We start from the raw sequence: 22,944 nt of genomic DNA on the forward strand, positions 1-22,944 counted from the left end.
TGGAGGTGGCAGGGGCATGGATGGAGCCGCCTCTCACATGGCGTTCACACAGGGGGAGGACCAGCCCGGATCACTGTGACACTTGTTAGCGCGGGGGCCACGCAACGTTGGCGGGTTTGCCTCGGCCGCTCTCCCCGGAGGGCCCGTGCGATATTCAGCACTTTAAACAAACTAATGGTTGAGGCTGCAGGATTGCGTCGACGTAAGGTGATCCGCACTCAGAGGCCTCGAGTGACCGCGGTGAAAAGAAGTGCACAAGCGTATCTCACCATCTCACTTTACAGATCAGACTCGCAATAGAAAAGGAGGTCAGGTCTTCAATCTGGGGTTTAAATTTAAACTAGAACTGCATGAATGCACTTTTGTGGGCCCTGAAAGTGTCACACTGTTGTTGAGTTATAGACTGTTTCTCGGCCGGGGAGGAGAAGCACGGGAAACGGCCACACCGGGAGAAAAGAGACACAGAGAGCCAAAGACGGAGCCGCACACACAACAGAGGACGGCTTTAGGGGACACAGAGCGGCGGACAGAATGAGACTGAAGAGGGACTTAGGGACATGACTGAAGACTAACTGTCATGAGAAGATGAGAGTTGCCATGGCCACCCGGGCGCCACCCAGCAAGCATGTGAGCGGGGGAGACTCGGTGGGGAGGCGGGGGGCGGGGGAGGGCCGGTGGATCACATGCACTAACCAGGGATTATGTGCATAAATGATGAGCACTAAGCCGGCAGGTGAAGAAGGGAGGCCCTGGGACAAGAAACGCGCCCATCCCTCAGGACGTCCCATGTAAAGAGCAGGGACTTTTTTCCCAAGTGAGGCTGATCTCCCGCGTGAAGGGGACTCAGCCAGAGGTCCTCGAGTGCTGAAAGGGCATCCCCGAGGCGGCTTTCACAGCCTAAGTGGCCAAAATGCTGGTCTTGTGAGTCATCTTGAGTGGCAAGAATGGGCCATCTTCACATTCATAAATCCCAATTCAAACACACTCGTGGATATGGACTAAGCTTGGATAAGCGCCACATGGCAGCGCGTCAGCGGGGCTCTTGTTGAAGGCTCGGCGCTGGTATGAAACAACCGATTCTACGGTCTTTTATCCGTCAGAAAGTAAGCGACTTTAAAGGCATATTCATGGACTTGCTGACACTGTATATCCAGCATCACCAGGTCGTTTTGATGGAAGCGATCAATGCTCGTAATATCCATGGCTTTAGGGGAATGCCTTTGAACCTCGACAGCACAAAGAAAATCACATTCCCATGGTCCACACAGAAAAAAAATACACAGTTAACCAACCTCCCCCCAACACCTTTTCAAGGCGATAGTATCCCTGAACATATTAACATGTAAATACACTTAGATACTTTAACAATGCACTGAAATGCATATAATCTACATGCTAACTAGTCCTTTAAAGACTTCTCCAATGCTGAATGTGGTTTGGGAACACTTTCATGTCTGGGTTTTAAAAATTAAATGTGAGGCCTCTCTTAGAATCTCAGAAAGCGTTTTTCAATTTGATGAGGGATAAGGCGATGACTGGGTTCCCCTTTCAAAGGGGGAGACCCAGAGTTCAATAAGACTTCAGTCTCATTGCCTTTGCCTCCAAGTTTAAGATCTAAATGCTGGCATCTTTTAAAGAAAGAACCCACCGCGTTAGGTGACAGATGGCAGGTTGTTATGCTGAAATACCAGTTGCTATGGTCCCCCTTTTCCTCCGCAGCTTCCCTTGCCATAGCTAAGCATCCTCTCTGCTGGTGTACTGACTTGGAATAAGCTGAGTTGAAACTACTCAGGTCGTTGTTGACAAACACGAGCCTGGATGAGTCTCCTAATCTCCCGCTCCTTTATCCGCTCTTTATTGCCGTATAAACAGGGCTGAATACGTTAAAAAAACTAAACCTCTGTTTTCAGCCTTCTCTTATCTCACGCGGGGTTTAATCTAATGCCCTCCACCCCTTTTTACATCTCTGCCTCCGCTAAATACGACCATATTTCTGATTCAGCGCGTCGCCGTGACAACCAGTTATTTCCCATCCTTGAGCCCCCCCACCCCCCCTTCAGCTTCTCTTCTCCATTGATACCGCTGCCTCCCCCTTTTTCTTCTTTTTTTTTTTGTCCAAATAAAACAAAGCTTGGAGTGAATGCGCTCTGAGGTAGGTAAATGTATTCAGTGACATCAGCCAGGACGAGTCTATTCTGCCGGATTCCTGTACCACTTGTTTCCAGCCTTGTCTGGGGGCCGGACACTCTGTTGGGCCCATTGTCCCTCGTGTATTCCACACAGGCCCGCAATTAATGGAGGCCTTGTCTAAGGCTTCTGGAGCAGAAACTGCTGTTGGGGAGGGGGACAAAAGGCAGGCAGAGCCTGGGAGTTGCTATGGGATCCCCCCCCCCCTCTTTAAGGGGGATTCAAAGGGAGAAGAAGGGACGGAGAGCGAGCGCAGCGCTGGACGGGATGTCTAAGTGATCCTCTCTGTCTGTGGCCTCCCCTCCTGGCCCGAGATGTTTATTATACCAGCAGTTGAAAGGGCAAACCTTCGCAGTAGTGGACGGCGAGGATGGTCGTTTCACTGCCCGCAGCTTCCAGAACAGGTGAACCTTGACGGGAGGGGGGGGGGCGCAAACTGCAAAGAGACCGCAAAGAGGTTTATCAAATATATACACACTTTTCTTTTTTTTTGTTGACCACAACTAAAAATGACACATGCTCCTGTTTCCCGGAGCTGGTGGTCGTCACACGCTGGACCTTGACGGCTGTCGTCATCCTTTCCCCGGCTCCCTGGAGGCTCCCACCCCGGGGTTCCCACACTGATACGCATCAGGACGGTGCCATAAACTTCATGTCCACATCACCATCAGCACAATAAAGGGTTGTTTGTGGCAGAGCAGCAGGCGCACTGAAACCAGGACTGATAGCATGTGATTTATGGCTGCGTGGCCTCTTCTCCAGAAGCCCTGTCGTCTGCTGCTTTAATTCAAACGTAAAGAACATTTTGTTGATTGTGATACAAAGATAAAATCTACAGTGGTTGTTTGTGATGCAGTTCAGAAGTAGGGCCTAAGGTATATTGTCTATGTATCTAATTCAAACCAGTGCTGTTTATATTATCTATTTGTAGATTTAACTGTGGTGTCATTTTAACTCAGATTGTAATACTTTATTTGCTCTTTCTCCCCCATCATTTAATCTACAAAACACAAAACAACGAGGTAAATCTTTATTGTACTTTACGGAAAGGATTACATGAACAAAATATACTAGCGTATATTATTACTATATCGTGCTTATTTCTGCACGTTAAACACAGATTCTTTATGCTCATTTATTCCTTTTCTTTACTAAATTCACTACTAACACAAATACTTTTTGAAAGATTTTTTTCAATAACACTTAGAACGTGGCTGCCCTCTGTTTGCCCTGATTTTATAGATAAAAGTTACAGCAGTATTTTCCTTGTATCTTCCAACTTGCCAATGTTTTATTCTGATCAGGAATCAGGAAACATTTATTGCCAAAATATGTCAAACATACAAGGAATTTGTCTTGGCGGTTGGTGCGTGACAGTAGACAATGTAACAATAGACAACAAGACAGCAGTGCGCAAGTAACAAAATAAAGTAAAATGAAATGCTAATGCAATGATATATAGTACATTGCTTTTTAAAGAATACAATCTACAATAAAGCAATTAGTGTGTTGGAATTGAACGTGACAACGGAGCATGTTCAATGTTCAATGATATTGTTATTGGCAGACATCTGTTCCTCCAGGTTCATCATCCTCTCCTTGAAGCACCTAAATCCTCAGAGATGAAATTAAAGCCAGGTCAGTGTGCAGCCACGGTTTCTTCTTTATTTGTTAGAAATCCAAAGATAAGTGACCATTATTGTTGATGTTTTCTTTGCTAAAATAACAAATTTAAGATAATAGAGTGTTACTTTGAGGAATTCAGTCATTTATTAACTTTAAAAGAAAAATACAATTCTGGTTTAGAATCTCTCACAATCCCAAAAAAAAGATTTGTAAGTAATATATTCCTAACTGTTATGAGATTTCAGACGCTTTGGAGTTTCCTCGACCTGATAACACAGCGCAGGTGTCAGAGTTCACCGCAGCGAGCGGACAGTTGAGTGTGTCAGAGATTTTCTACTTCACTGGACATCGGGCCTGGAGTGTGTCACAGGATGACGTCTTCACCTCAAAGTCTGAAGCACTCAATCACCCCCGAAAAAGTGTGTGTCTGAGTGAGCGTGTTAAAAGAGGCACACAGACGGATCAAGAACCTCTACATTTGGAAGTGAATTCGTTCTCAGCTTAAATGTCTTGTTGAAGAAGATGCAATGTTTTGGGGTAACTGAACTTGCAGGCTGTTAAACCCCACAATCTAATTGTTAATTAACCTCCATGGGAATCAAAGTTATACTTTTGGGACGTTTGGTTGGCACCTTTAAAAAAAAAAATCAACAATGATCTTGTCCATCACACGGTAAAATAGCCCAAAGGTAAAATGACCTTTACCTTGAATTAGACTGAAGGCCAAAACATCAAATGCAATCTGAAAAAATATAAAATATAAAAACTAAAATGATTTAAATTGATTTAGTCAAAAACTATACAAATACATTAGCAAATGCATCCTTAGAACAGATTAAACCACCTAACCAACTAAAGCTCGAATTAATTAATTTGTTGTTGCAGCTGCTGAGCAACTTTTTATTCTTATTCTGTCGTTTTCAACAAGCATGTTTGTTGCAGCTGGGGCGTCTTGGACGTTTTAAATAAACCCACATAAATCCTGGCGGTGTTACTTTAAGAGAAAACACTCCCGGACACGGCGGCACTTTTCCTCATAAAGTCGCTTAAACCCACTCGGTCCCTCAGCAGCCTGACAGGTAGCCAATGGGATTGCGTCCTCGCGCGAGCCCGCACGCGAGCCGCGCGCCCTATAAATAGACCCCCAGGTGGGGCCGCAGAGGCGGACCGCGTGCCAGAGCTGCGAGGCGACACGAGCCACTTGGGACGCACGTCACCGGCAAACTGCTCCGCGGGGTGAAAGCGGGACGAGCTGCACCGGACGGACTTGGGTTTTTTCCTTTTTTTCTTTTTTTTTGCGATACTGTTTCTATCTAAACCATTAGCTCGGACGAGTCTTTGCTTGTGAAGATGCCAGCCGGTACTTTGGAGAGAACGTCTCTCACCGCCGCTGCGGCCACACCGGCGGCCGGGAAGCCTCGCGCCCTGACAGAGCACAGGAAGGTAGGCCGTCAGAGCACTTTGTTTTACTAACGCACATCTGTTTCACAACTGTTTAAATGTTGAAACGGTCATTTTAAGGTTATTCTTTTTCTTTTTTCCCCCCTCAAGTCTTCCAAACCGATCATGGAAAAGCGGAGACGTGCGCGCATCAACGAGAGTCTGGGCCAGCTGAAGACTCTCATCCTGGACGCACTCAAGAAGGATGTAAGGATCCCTACATGGTTCCATGGTTATCAATGCATAAAAGATCCACATACATACACACAATTTTATTGCATCAAGGCTTTTTGACTTTGTCAGGAACCTCTCCTTCAACAAAACAAAACATTTTTTTTCACTCAATTTCAAAATGCTCTGGTTGAAATTATGACCTTTGCTGTTATAACAATTAGAGACAAAACTACTGTTTTCCAGTACGTGCAAAATAACAACAAACAAAGCCGACCATGTCCAGACATGTGAGGTCAATTCAGAAAAGGCCTATTTTATTGGATAAGGAAGCAGGTAACCAAGAGATGGGAAACAAATTGCATGATGGAGAATTGTTTTTAGTGTATCTTACAGCTGATTTAAGACATGTGTTAAAACTGACCGTTGAAATAAGAGATGGTAACAGAAAGCTTACACAAGAGGAAGGTTTTTAAGGTGGATGGAAATTAGGAACCACATTCAGCATTTAACCGTCCCGCGTGTCCGTCTAGAGCTCCAGACATTCCAAACTGGAGAAGGCCGATATCCTTGAGATGACTGTGAAGCACCTCAGGAACTTGCAGCGACACAGGATGACTGGTGGGTAACTACTCTTGTAAAGTACAGTTGATTGTTACATTTTTCTTTGATTTCTCGCTTTGAATGGTAAATATGTTCCCTTGGTCTCCCGGCTTGTGCTTATACCATAAGACATGTTTGAGCTCCGCTGCAGGATCTGAACATAGCAGCACATAATTTATTGTATTTGTGTGTTAATTTGTCTGTATTTACATATTTCATCTCCAGCTGCGGTGAACACAGACCCGTCCGTCCTGGGTAAATACGGAGCCGGGTTCAGCGAGTGTGTCGGAGAGGTCACCCGCTTCCTTTCCACGTGTGACGGGATGAATACGGAGGTGAGGACTCGTCTCCTTGGCCACCTGGCGTCCTGCATCACCCAAATCAACGCTGTGAACCTCTGCACGCCTCACCCAGTTGCCCCGGGACCGGCACAGACCGGTGCACAGATCACAGCCGCCTCGGCTCCACTGACGCCTTCCAAAAGCGTCTCGTCAATGCACGCTTCCCCAGAAGCGATAAAGCTGTACGGTGGCTTCCAGGTGGTGCCGACAAGGGATGGACAGTTTGCTTTTCTTGTTCCCGGCACAGCGCTCCTGCCTCAAAACAGTCATGCCGTGTCACCTGTTGCACCCCGGGTCACCCTGGACCCTGTGTGGAGACCCTGGTAGGAATTCAGCTCAACTGGGTTTTTTGGAGGAAAAAGGACTATCACGCAATAAAGCATATTATTGTACATTTTATAAATGATTTTGAAACCTACTTGAGAGGGATGTTTACACACACACATTTGTGTTTTTTTAAACGGACATCAGGAAATATTCCTGGCATCTTGATTGCTGTGACTTTCTTTGTTTTTGATACAAAATCCCCGAAAAGCACTGTATTTTTTTTAGATTAATAAAGATATTTCTATGATAAAATACTTGCTGCTATGGCGTCTTTGTCACCTCCCCTCTCTCCAGGTTGTCTTGCTGATGTCCACTCATTTAGAAGCAGGTGAGGCCGGTTTGTTAAACATGTACAGCAGCTATTCAATTATTGCCCCTTCGCCTGATCCACACCTGACCGACGCCTCCGCAGTGACAGAGAAACCTGCTTTCTGTCTGAAAGGAAACACCTTTCTGATGAGGTAAGGAAACCAGAAGTGTGCATGGTCTGTTACATGCAGGTCGATCCGGCCTCCTGCAGATGGGAAATAGATTAGGTTGTGTTGTAAGGACAAAGAAAGCTAAAACAAGGCTAAATAGATCCCTGCCATTACTCAAGGATTAAGCGTGTTGTTACTTTTAGAGGAGTCTTTACTGCATCGCCTGAATCCACCGTCAGGGCGGTACTGAGTGATATTTACGGAACAATTCAGTCGATTAAGCCGACAGAAACATCTGATTTGATGATGTAGGCGTTTGCGTCGTGGACACTAGTTCATCAGCGGCAGGCCCGCGGAGACGGTCCAATCCAATGTCCATTTGGTGGACAGTTGAAGTCACAGGTGCCCCTCATTCACACTGCAAAGACAACGCAGCTCCAACAGCATGTTGCCCTAAATCCTGAAACCTTTCCACGGACCTGGCGGGCCGTCAGCGGAGGACATGGCCTCCCTTTGACAGCATCAAAAGGTGCCACCTCCAGGGGCAGGCGCACACAATCCATGACCGTCGGGCTGGTTCTGATTTAAAATTCAGGGAATGGAAGGGTTGTTACAGTTGTTACGGAAATAAATATGTTTTTGTTACTTAAAGAAATGAGAAAACGGGTGCACAAATGACTGCACTCATATTATTCAAATATGCAAAGGGGACTTATTTTAAATCGCTTTGGATAAAAGTGTCAGCTAAATTACATGTAATGTGACGTAATGAGTAAATCCCAGAAACCGTTTTGAATTCTGCATTTCAAAACAAGGGAGCCGTGTGAACCTAAATCAAACCCTCAATCGGGCGCCCTTAACAGTTGTTAAAACTCCTCACTTTGTGCAAATGATACAGTCAATTAAGTTTACATCTTTGTTTTGGCACGGCCGAGAGAAGACTGGCAGTAAGGAGGACTAAAAGACACAAATAAGAGCTCCCCCTACCATCAGAGTGTCCTTTGAGAGGACCCCGGACACAAAAACAAAGACGGGCCCCTCTGTGGCTCTTTGTGAGCCTCTCCATCTTCATAAAGGGCCTTCCCCTTGTTTATCCAGGAAGAGGTTTAATGGCTGGAGGGGGGGAGGGGGGGACCATGCTGTCACTTTCACCGTGCTAAAGAAGGCTTATTGTTGCCCGATCTCAAAGGTCCTGCTCTCGGAGGCTTTTTGAGAACTCCTCAGCACAGGCGGTCCAGATAAGAACAGTTCCCTCTCATCCACACCCATGTGTGAGAACCTGGAGATGTAATAGATGTGAACCCCGAGCGTTGGACATATTTGCTGTTTGCATGTTGTCGGACCCCTCCTTCCATCTTTTGTGTAATTGTTTCTCACCCACCCCGGCCTCCACCCGCCTGCCCCTCCCTGATCAAAATCCCCGTTTGATGCAGTACTTTTTCCCAAACGTCGTAACTCAGAGAATAGTTAAGTGAAGCAGGCTTCGCTGCGCTGTGAATCGGGGTTGTTATGGTGTTTGACGGAGGGTCCAAGTATTCAGCCGTGCGTTCACATCAATGCTAATGAATAGATTATGCAGTCGATATAAATAGTGAATGAACGATGCGCTTTGTCCCTTCACTCCAATTCATCCCCTTTTGATTTAGCTGGTTGTTTTTGAAAATCTCAACAACATACTCGTGGAAGTGGAGCTTCCACGAGTATGTTGTCGGAATTTAGCCGGAATTTAGTATCGCTGTGACACAATGAGGGGGTAATTTATCACTTTGGTCACACACAGTGGTGTGACTATTAAAAACCAAGTATCCCTGGTTCTGCAACACAAGTCATCGCGTCTTCAAAGGAGACGTTGTGTTGTGTCGTGTCACCGTGAAGAAGTGGAAGCCTCATGAGGATGATACATTCTCACTGCAGGTGTTCCTTTGAAGGGAGACATCCCATTATGCAATTTCAGCCTTATCTTTTTTTCGGCTGAGAAACTCAAGCCGTTACGCGAATGTAGGGTTAAAAAGAAGCTTCCAAGTCGGCCAGATTTAACTTAGTGTGGTGTTTGCAATCGTGCGTTTGTGCTTGTGCATATAAGTAAAGATATATGGATGTTATTCAAGGTTCCGAATGTATTTCTATTTCAAGTTAAAGAGTTTCTGTGCTGAAGGGTGCTGCATTAAAAGAGTAGTGGTAGTTTAGAAGGCGTTTCTTTTCAGAGGTGTTGTACAGGTGGGCAAAGCAAGAGTGCATAGAAATCGTGGAAAAAGATATAGATAGAGCATACATACGCGGATACATACGCGCATACATACGACAATCCATCCAATCGATTTTTTCAAAATCGATTGGATGGATTGTCGTGTCAGATATATCAGTCCTCATCCACTTACTAAACACGAAGAACTAAATTCTTGAAAACGATTGATGAAAACTAAGTAAGGAGCGTCGTTTGTAGACTCCAATAATCAGCAGGACCTATTTCTGTAGCGTGCCAGTTTTTGGTCTAATGTCTGCATTAAAGTCACTTTCGATCATGACCGTTATTGTTATGTTATGTAATAATATTAATTTATCTGTTGGTAGACGGGCTACAAAGTATTTATATAGTTGGCTGAAAGTGCTATTTTCTTAGGGTAAGGGTTAGTTACTTTATAAAGTGGTTATGCGTTTTAACTAATGGTTTTAGAAATGTATTATAAATCATTCATCCATGCTTTTAACAATTTACTTTACACTGCCCTATAATAGGAAAGTCTTTGGCTGTTGTCTATTAAGTTAAAAATGGCCCCACCCGACCACTTACCTTTGTAATACAGCAAAAATGAATTGCTTTTGAAGATGCTTTTGCTTTTGACACTTGATTTTAAAATGTAAACACATCAACGCGTTTCTCTTTAAACTTGGAACTACGACACGACAAGCTTTGCACCTGATGGCACCCTATTCACGATATGTTAAATTAAGTATGCTTAAGAGGGCTTTTGCTGAACCATAATTTGTCAAGAGCACTTCACTTCTGCTGCGAGGTACTAGGAGTGCGGGAGGTATTTTTTCAATTGTTTTGCATCAACAAACTGCTAGATTTTTCAGGGACCCTCCAATAAAGGCTGCATACATGCATAATAAAACATCTCTATCTGGGGAGCTGGAAACAAAACGAGTATAGGCGTGTAAGAGTAGGGTCCCCGGGGCCATAGTTCCCGATTCATCGTCCATGATTGTAATGTGATGATAAGGAGCTTATAGCCTCTTGTTGTTCTCCAATAAGGACGGACGAGACAAAAGCCAGCGTATCATGCAAAAGATTACCATTCTGGTAGCAGCTCTGAGTCCACTTAACACCCACATCAGGTCAGCTGTTCTTAATTTGGTCAGCAACACCAGTTTAGCCTTTACCCCGGGGCCTGGGGGCCACTGGGGGATAAACATTGACCCTTGTTTGTAAGCAAGGCTCCCATTTTGAGTGTGTAAAATGGTCCGTTTGTGTCCCTGAGATGTTTAGGTCATCGTGTCATGGCGGATGTGTATCACAATCCCGTAGGCCGAGAGAGAGGATCTAATAGGCACCTGCCCCCGTAACGGCAACTGGTGATGGATATCATTTCACGGATAACTGAGCTCATTTAGGAGGAGCTCCAAAGCGATCAGCGCCACAATCAAAGAAGAGATCTATGTTCACACAGGCAGCCTGCTTTTAATGTTACATAATATTATTGATGGTAATATTGATGACATGCCAGATCTGAAATAAGTCTACAATATCAGATCAAAAACTCTCCTCTTGAATTCCTGCCCCAGGCATTGAGTTAGAGGTGACCTCCCCTCTTTGTCCTGAGGACGCTGCGCAGCCCCTCGCCGCCTCCCTCCTCACAGGCCGCTCTAAACTCTGTGGGAACCCCACACCCCTCCCACAGTGCTTTGTGTTTATTTGGACATTGTGCGTCCCACCAGATAATGTCTCCATCCCGCTCCCATCTAAAGAGGTGCAGTGTGCGGCGTGGTGTCCGTCGCAGAGACGGGATGTAACCGCGGGGGTCAGGACGCGCCTCAGGACGCCACTCAGACCCTGCTGCTATGAATTTGCCGGGGCAATGATAGTGATTCGCAGTGATGGATGCTGACAGGTGTTCTGGTTGTGAAAACAACCATATTAACCCACGAAACTTAACTTTAAATTCCACGGAAACAAAACTGTCGGCAGCAATTTTGAGAAGAAACCAAAATAACCAAAAGTTGTGGTGTCTAAAAAACAAATAAGTAGAGCTGAAGGAAGCTGTAGGGCGAGCTGGTCTCTCTTTGAGTTAATGTGGTTTGTTTATACTGTGACCTTATTACTCTCCTTTAAGCTGTCTATATTATCAATATAAACCCAGGCACCACCCTGAATAAAGATGTGCGTTTAAAGACTTCCACACGTCTTGTTGTCCATTAGCCAACAACCCTGCATTCGACATTTTAAATGTCATGTTGATACCATTCTGTCCACTTGTGGATTACCTCCAATTTCATGCCTTCACTCCAAACTTTGGAAGTAAGACGAGTCACCTCTTTTCTGTTGTGTGAATTGTGATGTCATTCAACTCGGGCCGAAGACCCAATGGACCCCGTGGCCTTTGACCCTTATTAACCCTGAGTCAGGGTGCTGTATTCAAGGTGTAGCCATCTGTGAGCCTTGTTGTGTCGGGGCTTCCCTCCTCCCTTACTCTTCATCCTCCCTCCCAGTGTTCAGAGGCAGTGGAGTGATCAGACGCTCTCGTCAACTCTTCTAACGCCTGCATGACAGATTGTCTACAATCCTGTAAAAAATATATAATATGTAAGTGTGCAAGGTACACGTTTGAGTTACTCACCTTCTATTTCCATTATGCCTTTACTGCACAGGAAGATACTGAACATTTTACTGCACTTCACACGTCTGACAGGTTTCTTAATGTGTATGAGTAAAACATCGGGGAAGATAAAACATAAAAACACATGAAATCAGAGGAATGGAAGCAGATATATTCATCAACCGTTTAATTTAGTTATTGCGGCTATTTTGCCAGATTGGCCTTAATGTGTAGGTTGTCCATGATACGGCGTTTGAGGCGGCGTCCCATTCATTCCTGTGATATTGCTCCGTAGCGACTAAAGCAAAAAAATGTTTAACGCTTTATATTATATTTTTCCTTTATTTACAGACATGTCGTTCCCAATGTAAGCCTTTGGTCTTCAGCCACTGTTTTCCACTGTGTAGAAAGCCCACGGCTCTTTCTGTGGGCTTGCTGTCAATGACATGGACTTTAGCAGCACTAGTGACTGTGTAGTTGCACACAACGTTATGCATGTCCTGATCACGAGTTTAAGAGGACGGTTCCTGAATAAAGGCTGTGTGCATTTATCCATGGATTGAGCTTCGTGATATTATAAGAACAGACTACAGGTCCAAACTTTTGTGTTTTACTTTCAAAGAAATCTTTTAAAGAAGCAAACAAAACATTTTATTGAACTTTTCACATTGGTAGCTGTTCCAGAACATTCCAAAGCTGTCGGTACGTGTGGTTCTAATCATGTCCGGCTTTAACAAGGACGCAGTTTACTGAGATTCAACAGCAGATGCTCAATAAAAGTTCCCTTTTTTTCAATAGTCTTAAAAAGCATGTGAGTTGAACTTTGAACTTTACCAGAGGAGGGTTCATCCACCCTTGTTATCATTCAGCAGCACACGTGTTGTGTGCTGATTCAGACATTTGTTTAGAGTATTGACTGAACATATTGTGTGACTCTGCATGGAGAAAGCCTGAATACCTGACAATGAACAAAAGTCAGAATAAGAAGACAAACTACTGCACAGGGATCTCAATCATTGTGTCGTTGCCACATTGAGGCTCATTTTTCAAAATATGCTCCTCAATGCTGCCGTCCTCCTCCTGAAACTTTACCTTCACTGTCAACGGAGAACATCTATCCACTTTACAACTGATAGTCACAGTGTCACCAGCGGCTCGGAGGCTACAGCCCCTGAGATCAGCCACGGCCTCTTCAGACACCGGGCACACCAGCTGGTCCTTGTGGACGGAGACGAGCGGCCGCCTTCTCAAATAGACGGGGCTCGCGCAGAGCATCCGGTCCAGCATCTCCACATCTCTGCTGTTCGTCAGCACCCAGTCGTGCAGATACGACATGTGGCAGTCGCATTTCCAGGGGTTCCCGTGCAGTCTCACTGTGTGCTGGATGAGAAAATGGTCTAAAAAGCTCTGAGGGAGGGTTTCCAGTTGGTTGTCAGAAAGGTAGAGCTGCTCAAGGAGAGACTGGTCCTGGAACAGATTGCTGGCCACCTTGCTCAAGCGGTTCTTGTGTAGATGGATTGCCCTGATACCACGCAGATTGTGAAAGATCATCTCAGGCAGCAGAGTGAGCTGGTTTTCTGACAGATCAAGATTCTCGAGGGCTGTAACATTTCTAAAAATGTCCTCGGGAAGTTGAGAGAGCTGATTGGAGGACAGGATGAGGTCAGAAAGAGACGTCAAACTGCTTAGAGAGGACAGCTCAGTCAATCTGTTCCCTTGTAGATTCAGTTCCTTCAAATTTGTTGCCTCAAATCCAAATACTTTATCACTGAAAACCGTGAGGCGGTTTCCACGGAGGTTCAGCACCTTGAGTTTAGTTAACACAAAGAAGATGTTGTCAGCGAGTTCAGATATCTTATTCCCCTCAAAGTGTAGCTCCATCAGCTGCGACATATTGTGGAACATGTCAGATGTCAGATTGCTGAGGAGGTTGCTGTTCATTCTCAGGATTTCCAGTCTTGAAAGACCAGAAAAAGTTTCCCTTTTTACTTCATCAAGCATATTTTGGGACAAATCCAGGACGCGCAGATTATGGAGGTTCAGGAAAAGGAACATGGGCAGATCTGATATGATGTTTCCCTTCATCTGAAGAGTTTCGAGCTGTTTAAGAGAGTCAAACATGCCAGGAAGCACAGTCTTTAACCTGTTGAAGTTAAGCATCAGTTTATTCAGGTTTCTCTGCTTTGAGAAAGTCCCCAAATATAAATTTTTCAGCAAAGGGTTCCCGCTGATTTCCAGCTCCTGCAGCTCAGTCAGATGCTCAAAAGCCTGAGCGTGAATACTCTGCAGTGCATTACTTAGGAAGACCAGTTTGGTGAGTTCGGGGCTTCCCTCTAAAGTGCGGGAGAACAGGTACGAGATGGCGGATTCGATCACTATAAAGTCCTTGACCTGCCTGGACGTGTTCCTGGGTAAAGAGGTCATCCGCACGTCAGAACACAGTATTTGGACTGAAGTGAAACACTGGCATTTGAGTGGACATGAGGTCTCTAACTGTGTCCGTCCTCTGTGACAGAGAAGCAGCGCCAGGAACAGAAGCAGACACAATTTGTCGTCCATTTTTCACTGTCAACACATGAAGAAGGTTTCTATGAATTATTGGAACGTCAATGTTGCTTCATACAGCTGTTTGTTTCAATGGCAAGAATGAGTATTTATCTGTTTTTAAAAATGAAATCCCACGTACCTGTGTGTTTCTGGGAGCCCGACGGATTGAAAACAATGTCCCCGTCAATCCTCGGGCCAGCCGACACAAAGTGCAGAATGAGGCAAGAGAAAAACCTTTGGTCAGCATTCTGCTACCGCATGGTTTCATTTGCTTAAAGAAATAGGGGGCGATCCTCTAAAACCAACTCTAAGAAACAAGCAAACTCTCATTTGATAATTTGATATTTACAACATGTAAAAACTACTGTCGTCTGGGTGAGTGAGTCTTCCGTCTTTAGAAATGAGTGTTAGTTTCAGAAGAAGTCAGACAGAGATGAGTAAACAAGGCAGATGGAAAACAAAATCAATGTGCTGTCACGAGAAAAGTAACTCTTTCCAGGAATTACATTTGTCCATCCATAATCAAAATGCTTTGAAATGGCTTTTGAAAGAAAAAACCTCAGCTGTTCACAAAACGTGAATAGTGTTGTTTTCGGTTGTTGTAAGGGACCATCTCTTCCACTAGGTGTCCTCCTCTTAACTTTCAAGTCCAAGTTGCTGCCGTTCTCGGACCCTCCCTCGGCTCGGGGATGTTCCCTGAGGATGTGCAGGTATTCAAACCTGCTGCCGCACACAAAGCCTCTGGGAACCACATCGAGAAAGGTTGAAGAGCTTTTCTTTTCTTTTTCACTTTCGTCATCTATTTTCTCAAATCAAACGATGGCCAACGCAGGTATTCAACTTCTTGGCTTCACCTTGGCCTTTCTGGGCTTCATTGGCTCGATAGCGTCCACAGTCATGGTGGAATGGAAAGCTTCGTCGTTTTCAGGAGACAATATCATCACAGCCCAGGCGATGTTTCAAGGGCTTTGGAAGAGCTGTGTATCGCAGAGCACCGGTCAGGTTCAGTGTAAAGTGTACGATTCTCTTCTACAACTACCAGGTACTGTTGTTTTACACATTGTGTTTTCATTATATCATCGTATAACAACTTAAGTGCATTCCTAGTCTTACATTTTTTTCTATCCAGAATAATTACAGAAAAAATACAAAAATATGGGTGTGGTAAAGGAATGGCAATGTTAGATTTCTTTTAATATTTTTCAATTATAGAATTGAAATAATGAATCTAAGAAGTGCCTCAATGTTAAAAGGAAGATGAGTGGGCCTCTATGCTGTAACAGAGGAATGTGTGATTATCTCTGGTCATTCAAACCTTCCTTACATGCTGAGACGTGTCCCTCAAATACCAACATCTGGTTGCTAACAGAATAAAAACCTATTCTGCTCCTAAACCAATTAAGGAGGGGTAAAAGATGGTGATTGTGTTGGATTACAAATGTAAACCTGGCCTATGTAAATGTATTCTGTAATTGATACATGATGAAAGGTCGACATACGATAGGAAAGCTTCGAGTGCGCCTCCGCTGAGTGTGTTCCTCCATGTTCTTTGCCTGTTGTAAACAGGAAGAATAGTGGGATATAATAAAGAGATTTCTTAACCTCCGATTTTAATTTAAGATCTGTGTTCCCAAGTAATCACTTTTTGAAATGAATATGTGTTTAAAGTGGCAATAGGATAACCCAGGTAATGCAAATGAGAAAAGAAAGCTTGGAAATAACATGAAAATTTCTCAAATCTACAATTGTGTGTTGTGTCTCTGTTTGCAGGGATTGTACAGGGCACACGGGGGCTGATGCTGTCCTCCATCCTGCTGTGCTTTATTTCCATGATGGTGTGCGTCGTGGGCATGAGGTGCACCACCTGTATGGCGGATCAACCAGAACAGAAGGACAAAGTGGCTCTCGCCGGAGGGGTCGTCTTTATTATTGCTGGTCAGAATCCAAACACATCAGACATGCACACGACAAGCAAGGACTCGCACCGCACAAGCATCATTTTCACGTGTAGGGATGTTCTTTGCCTTGAAGACGTCTTTCACTCCTGGATTGCAACACATCTTTAACATGATTTGGCTTGAAGTTAATTTATTGGTTCCCGGAAATGTAGCTACAAGACAAATGACACTGAGAGGTTTTTCTCTTCGTGGTTTCAGGTCTGCTTGCTCTGGTGGGAACATCTTGGTACGGCCACAGAATAGCTCAGGAATTCTACGACCCGTTCACTCCGACTAATTCCAGGTGAGCTGGTCCTTCTCTACACCTTCAGTCAGGAATTCACACATTATCATCGCTATGTTTGTGTAATAAGTATGTATAAGTAAAATAAATATGACAATCTCCCAAAATATGAGATCATCATTACACTTTTTATTTTCAAGCATACTCACTAAATTACATCACTTAATTAACTTAAAACCACAAGTAGTGGTACTTTACATGGTTCTGCTCTAAAGCCAATCCAGCCCAATTGAATGTAACATACTCGGCTTGTATCTAGACTTGAGAACTTGTAGTGCTTGTCTTTTCCAAATGCAAGCACGAGTATCAGTGTGACGCCTGAATAATCTACAGATATGAATTCGGAAGCGCGTTGTTTGTCGGATGGGGAGCGGCCTGTCTCATCATCATAGGAGGAGGCTTCCTCTGCTGCAACTGCTCCAGCCAGAGCTCCGGGAAATCTCCCCGCTACCCACCGCCTCGCTCTACAGGTCCGCCGGGCAAGGACTTTGTCTGAGGCCATTGCTCTGCTCAGGGAAGAACGCAGACTTCAGGGAATCATTTTCTGTCCATTAGGGTTCTGTTTTCGTGTCTAAATGTTTTGCAATGTGTATCCTCAATGTGTATCGTCATGGCCTTTGTAGTATGGCATGTTTTTATAGCACTCAGGTTTGGTTGGCTTGATGTGTAACACATGGCTTGTGATCGAATAAACCCCTGCAAGCCAATAATGTTTTGCATTTCTCTGTACTTTTCGCTCACCTGCTACCACTACCCACTCACTCTTTACATGCTGTATGACAAACCCATGTACTAATTAATACATGGAGCGGCAATAATAAAAATACATATTATAGTATGCCGATGAAGTTGAAAAAATATGTCGAAAACAGTAAAAAAAAGTGATGGTGTTTTTAGAAAAGGAACAAAAAAGTTACTTCAAAAAAAGTAAGTAAGTGAAAATATAGAGAAGGTAGTATGGTGTGTTGAAAACAGGCATAGTATACACCGTTGAAAATGTTTTTAAAAGTGTTAAAAACAAGCTTTTTTTAAAAACGAGTTTTTTATCATGTAATAGTAAAATGTAAAAAAAGCATAAAAAATAAATGGCTTTGTATGTCTGATTATTGTATTTTGCTGTGATATTTTTTATGATATAGGTTATTATTTCCTTTATTATAAGCTTTCCATTTTAATGTACATTATGTTGGATGTCTTATTTCTGTGCCAATTTCACGGAATGCTTTCCCTTTTTATAACATATTGACGGAATACTGTAATGTAATGTAAGTAATTTCTTCTTTAGGATGTTTTATGACATAATCTCACCATCTACTGTCCTATGCATTTTTATCACATTTATAATGACATACTACAATAAAAAAAATACAAAGTTCTGACTTTAATGTAAAAATATACAATGGCATTTTTCATGATTTTCTATGACATGTTATATGTCTAATATATTTGTCCCGTGTCTTCCTCGGACGTGGTTAACGTGACGTCTCTGAGAGAGCGGAGTTGCAGCCGCGAGATACACTCTGCGCATGTGCAGGAGAAGGAGCCGCAACATTGGGTGGTCGCTGTTTCCACGTTTTTCTGGGTGTGCAATCTCTCCTGTGCCTTTTGACATCTATGACAACGTCATATTTTGGCCTATAAAAACCGAGAATTAACATATGAAATATAAATAGGAGGGACGTTATATCAAAAGGCGTCCGGGGTTACACGAGACGTTTTTAAAAAGGCACCTTTTCATTGTTCAACATGTGGCAGCGACTGCTGCACAAATGTGTTGCCTCGGGGACAAAAAAGACGAGAGGAGGCAGGGGAGCGGCGTCCCAGCATACCTTTAGCCCTGTCTCCTGTCCGGACATGTCCTTTCACACTTTATGGAAAGCTGATTCTAAAAGTGTGGACCCATCTATGTTTACAGTATAGAACCACACACACACACACACACACACACACACACACACACACACACACACACACACACACACACACACACACACACACACACACACACACACCATATATGGACTAAGGATGTAGGATTTCTACCCCCTAATCCACCAATAACGCCGATAACAAAGTTGTGTTCCGTTTGATCCACAGTGTGAACACGCTGTTCTCCATCACTCCACAACAAACACTGCAGTGACTCTGCAGCAGCGAGCGCCTCCGTGTGGTAGAACCCGAGGCAGCTGCTCAAGTATCTGAGAGCTTTACCTGCCATTTGAAGTATGCCTGAAATGCTGGATGTCTGGCAAACGTGTTCATCCAACATATTCATTTTTATGCATAAACTTTTGTATATATACCTTTAAGTAAAAACATCAGGAGGATGACCCTCCGAATCACGTTCTTAAAACACACTATTTACATGTATTACCTGTGTATTAGAAAACCTAACGGCATTTTATGAGCCTCAATAATGTTGGAAATATTTAAAAATAGCACAGCGTATTGCATTCCTTTATAAGCAACAAACACTATGTATGACATCCTCTCCAAAGACACAAATATTACATGAGAAACCAACGCTGGAGTAAACGGAAGGAGGATGTGGACATTGTTACTCCCTTACTGACAGACACTCATCTGGCCTTGTGTTACTGTCAGAGACATTACTTACATTTAAAAGCCTTGAAAGAAGAATCCCAGAGTTGAATCCCAAGATATGATTCAAAGTGAAATGTTAAACAACATTACGTCTATATAAATACCTTCCATTGTATCAACACTTCAGAAAATAACAAGATGAGAAAATGAAGTGTGGTGTTAACTTGCGACCAAACGCCTAAATAAGGGCATCGTAAGTATTTCGCAGAAAATGTGTGAATTGGGATCATGTCCACTAGAGGACAACAGAGGGCAAGATTTGAAACTCCTGAACCTGAATGAGGGGTATACACATAAAACATGTGGGTACTGTGGAGATTGACAAACATGACAAATGGATAATGACATTATAAATAGTTTTGTATAATGTGTTGTATTATTCAAATGATACAATACACCATTTCTACTTTGAGAAAGTCAACAAAGGGACTCGTTTGATCGGAAATTCACTAAACGATGCAATGTCACAACTACGGCATGTTTAACCACATACATACATCTACATACATACATACATACATATGCATTATTGTTTTTCTTAACCAGTAATCTCCTAATTTGATTTGTCTTTCATGACGCTCTTACGCTTCTATATGACTGAAATGAGCATCTTTAGAAGTGGAATACAAGCAATGATCTTCCGCGGCTGCAGGTCAGCGTGAAGAGAAAAGTCAGAGCAGCTTAAATATAAATCTCTGTTTTTCTTGGACTCTCGCCTGCTGCTGCAGGTCGAGGGAGGGGAAGTATACAAACAATAAACCACACACAACATCTCCGTCTCACTTTATCCGGAGACAGCTCCAACCACGGTCTTCAATAAGTGGGCCAAATTACCCCAAACTGACGACATGCACACCTGCTACATTCACAAGTTGCTGAATGCACATTGTGTCGTAATCCACGGCACTAATCCATTTAATCCAATTAATGGTCTTTCTAAAACAACTGGACGCTCAGACTAGGTGCATCAAGCTCTTTAGCCTGGTACAGGATCTGGATCAGGACCAAAGTCAAAATGCTGTAATTAGCAGCAGTGCAGCAGCAACGAAAAAAATGAAATCACACAAAAATCTCTAACTCTGACACCGGAATACTGGATTGTCTTCCCGTATTCCAGTATCCACAGTATGCTGTCTTGAACATTTCAGAACTATGCTGAAAGTACAGAGTGGATGTTCTTAAAATAGTGTGTGAGCTACTGTCAACGCTTGGTACGGATCAACTTTATCTCTCAGTGCAGAAATCCAAACCGGAATTATTTCAGTTGTTTAAGTGACTAAAGTTTCACTGACGCTCACTTAAGATGAAGAATTACCGCTATATATAGAGCGTACATAGAAATAGCTCCGCCTGTTACAGGAGAGTGGAATAAATTAATCACGTCATTAATCATGTAATGATGTTCATATTTCTTTGCTCGCTTGAACTATCGTTGTTTTATTTTCCCTTTCTCTGAAAGACAGTGACCTTATTGTCTGTCTTTTAAGCTTTCACATTTCATAACATACTGTACATTTATGTTTCAGGTTCTAATATGAACACTGGAAATCTCCTTTAATGGCCAATAACTTATGAGCCATCGTTTGGATTTTTCTTTATAATATTTGATAGTTTATTTGACACCTCCAATGACAATATTCGGATTATAATACCTGGTTACAGATGAATGTACCCAACAAGCTGAAGTTATAATTAGCTTCATATACAGTCAAATGCAACTTCCAGTGCCATTTGATATTGTATTTAACACATCTGTCTGTATGATAAATAGTTTTCTCTTAATACTTTCTGAATTTTAGCTGATGATTCTTATATACTTTATCTAGTATGACCCTGAATGCAGGACTTTTACACTGAAGGCCTACACAAGTTATTGTTATGTACATCAATATACGTTTTACAGTATTCAGTAAGTATTCTTCAGCAAGGCAATTTAAAGAATGCATCAACATGCATGAACCTTAAAGCTCGTTACGGTGAGCAAATAGAAATGTTTATGTGTCTGCGGTTGTGTGTAGCCATGTGCGTGTGTGTGTGTGTGTGTGTGTGTCCATCATATTGACTTAATCAACTCTCGTTGCATCTCGTAGGAGTGCAGCGCACTGCTCATTAACACTTATTCAAACTGTGCTGACCTTCTCCTACACCTGGATCACTCTGTACTAAACAGATGACCGTCTCCATGGGAACCAGGGTCTCCTCCTCCGTATTTGTCGTGAGTAAACACAAGCAGGGCTCTTTATGTAATGTCCCCATCCACTACACCACATAGAAACATGGGAGATGGGTACATGGACAGTCATGAGCGGGTTATAACCTCAAAAGAGGTTCTTGCTTTCTCCTTTACTAGAATACAAGAAAGTGAATACAAATGATTGATACCGTCGGCAGTGCAATTCTGTCAGCATTGAAGCGGTGACAAACAAAAAACATGTCCTTCGACTCAGCAACAAGAAACTCAAGCAGGATGTGGTTCCATTATCTGAGTATGTCACATAATCAAATCTTCTTTTAAACAAGAAGTTGTTCCTAACTTTAAGACTTTCAACCGCAAGATAAAATGTTGCCATGCTTCCCTCTCCTTGTATTTTAGGAATATTTTCACAATCTCTCCAACAATTTCATTTTTCAACGATCCGTGTTGAAACACAGTTTGATTCAAATCTACAAAAAGTGTAAACGGTTAAAATTTAGTTTATTTATATATTTTTCTTGGTATATCAAAATCTTTTCATGCAAGAATTGTAAAATAACTATAACTAGACATTAACATAGTCATATCCACACCATCTGGTATTTCTTAACACTTAAATATATAAACACGTAAACATGGACTTACGTGTGGGATCATATGAGGTTGTATTTTGTCCTCAAAAAGCCATGCAAATGTTTCTACTTGAAAAAAGCACATCAAGCCCTCCACGTGGTGACCACATGGTTCTAATCATGAAACAAATTTCTGGATAGCCAGAAATGACATCTCTGTTCCAAACACAAACCCTTATGAGCTCCCAGCTTGTGGATCTCTTCTTTTTATTTGGTATTTCTATAAAGCTTTATCACATATCGAGTTTTTCGTGCTCTAAACATGAGTTGCTGACAGCAGTCATGATTTGCCAAGGGATGGCGCCCCAATGTAACTTCAAACCGTCTGGTAGGTGTTTCCAGTTGCTTGGGCTGATTAGGACCTCTCCATTGGTTGATTTCGGGTGGCGCTTTGCTGAGAGTTGAGACATTTGATCTTGTCCAAATGTAGAGACGTCACCCTGCAGCACCATGTTGTCAATCCAAACACATCTTACGTGCATGTTAAGGGAAATGTCTTAGAATGTGTGCATGCATATTGTATGTATTTTAGCACCAGGCTTCAATCCTGTTGTCAGTAAGCATACAAGTAACTGACTGAAAGTTCACACTCAATTTGTTGACGTGGATCAAGTGATTATTTTGTCAGCTACTTGCTTTGATTTACATTTACTCGGTGTACCACTGCTGCTGCTCAGGTCCACATCCATCAGCTTTTGCAATACTTTTCACAATACTTTTCAGCACATTCATGTTTTCCGAAAATACCAGAGGGGGTGGGGGGAGGGCGGAGGGGGCGGGGGGTTGGGAGAGACC

General features: G+C 43.1%; 3 protein-coding genes across 3 annotated transcripts; 2 read left to right on the plus strand and 1 right to left on the minus strand.

Annotated features, from left to right (window-relative positions):
• Positions 1–4,895: 4,895 nt before the first annotated feature.
• LOC120816251 (transcription factor HES-1-B) lies at positions 4,896–6,949 on the plus strand. The gene is made up of 4 exons (XM_040171754.2): positions 4,896–5,256; positions 5,365–5,460; positions 5,958–6,045; positions 6,253–6,949. The coding sequence occupies exons 1-4, from the start codon at positions 5,164–5,166 to the stop codon at positions 6,693–6,695; spliced, it is 720 nt and encodes a 239-aa protein (XP_040027688.1). The 5' UTR covers positions 4,896–5,163; the 3' UTR covers positions 6,696–6,949.
• Positions 6,950–12,558: 5,609 nt separating this feature from the next.
• LOC120816232 (uncharacterized) lies at positions 12,559–14,757 on the minus strand. The gene is made up of 2 exons (XM_040171726.2): positions 14,618–14,757; positions 12,559–14,496 (listed from the first exon to the last, which is right to left on the minus strand). Exon 2 carries the CDS (start codon positions 14,488–14,490, stop codon positions 12,925–12,927), a length of 1,566 nt encoding a protein of 521 aa, XP_040027660.2. The 5' UTR covers positions 14,491–14,496; positions 14,618–14,757; the 3' UTR covers positions 12,559–12,924.
• A 423-nt stretch (positions 14,758–15,180) lies between these two features.
• On the plus strand, positions 15,181–18,112 carry cldn1 (claudin 1). The gene is made up of 4 exons (XM_040171751.2): positions 15,181–15,520; positions 16,249–16,413; positions 16,635–16,719; positions 17,053–18,112. The coding sequence occupies exons 1-4, from the start codon at positions 15,181–15,183 to the stop codon at positions 17,213–17,215; spliced, it is 753 nt and encodes a 250-aa protein (XP_040027685.2). The 3' UTR covers positions 17,216–18,112.
• Positions 18,113–22,944: the final 4,832 nt, after the last annotated feature.

Source organism: Gasterosteus aculeatus, chromosome 3 (genome assembly GCF_964276395.1).
Source record: "Gasterosteus aculeatus chromosome 3, fGasAcu3.hap1.1, whole genome shotgun sequence".
NCBI classification, from domain to species: domain Eukaryota; kingdom Metazoa; phylum Chordata; class Actinopteri; order Perciformes; family Gasterosteidae; genus Gasterosteus; species Gasterosteus aculeatus.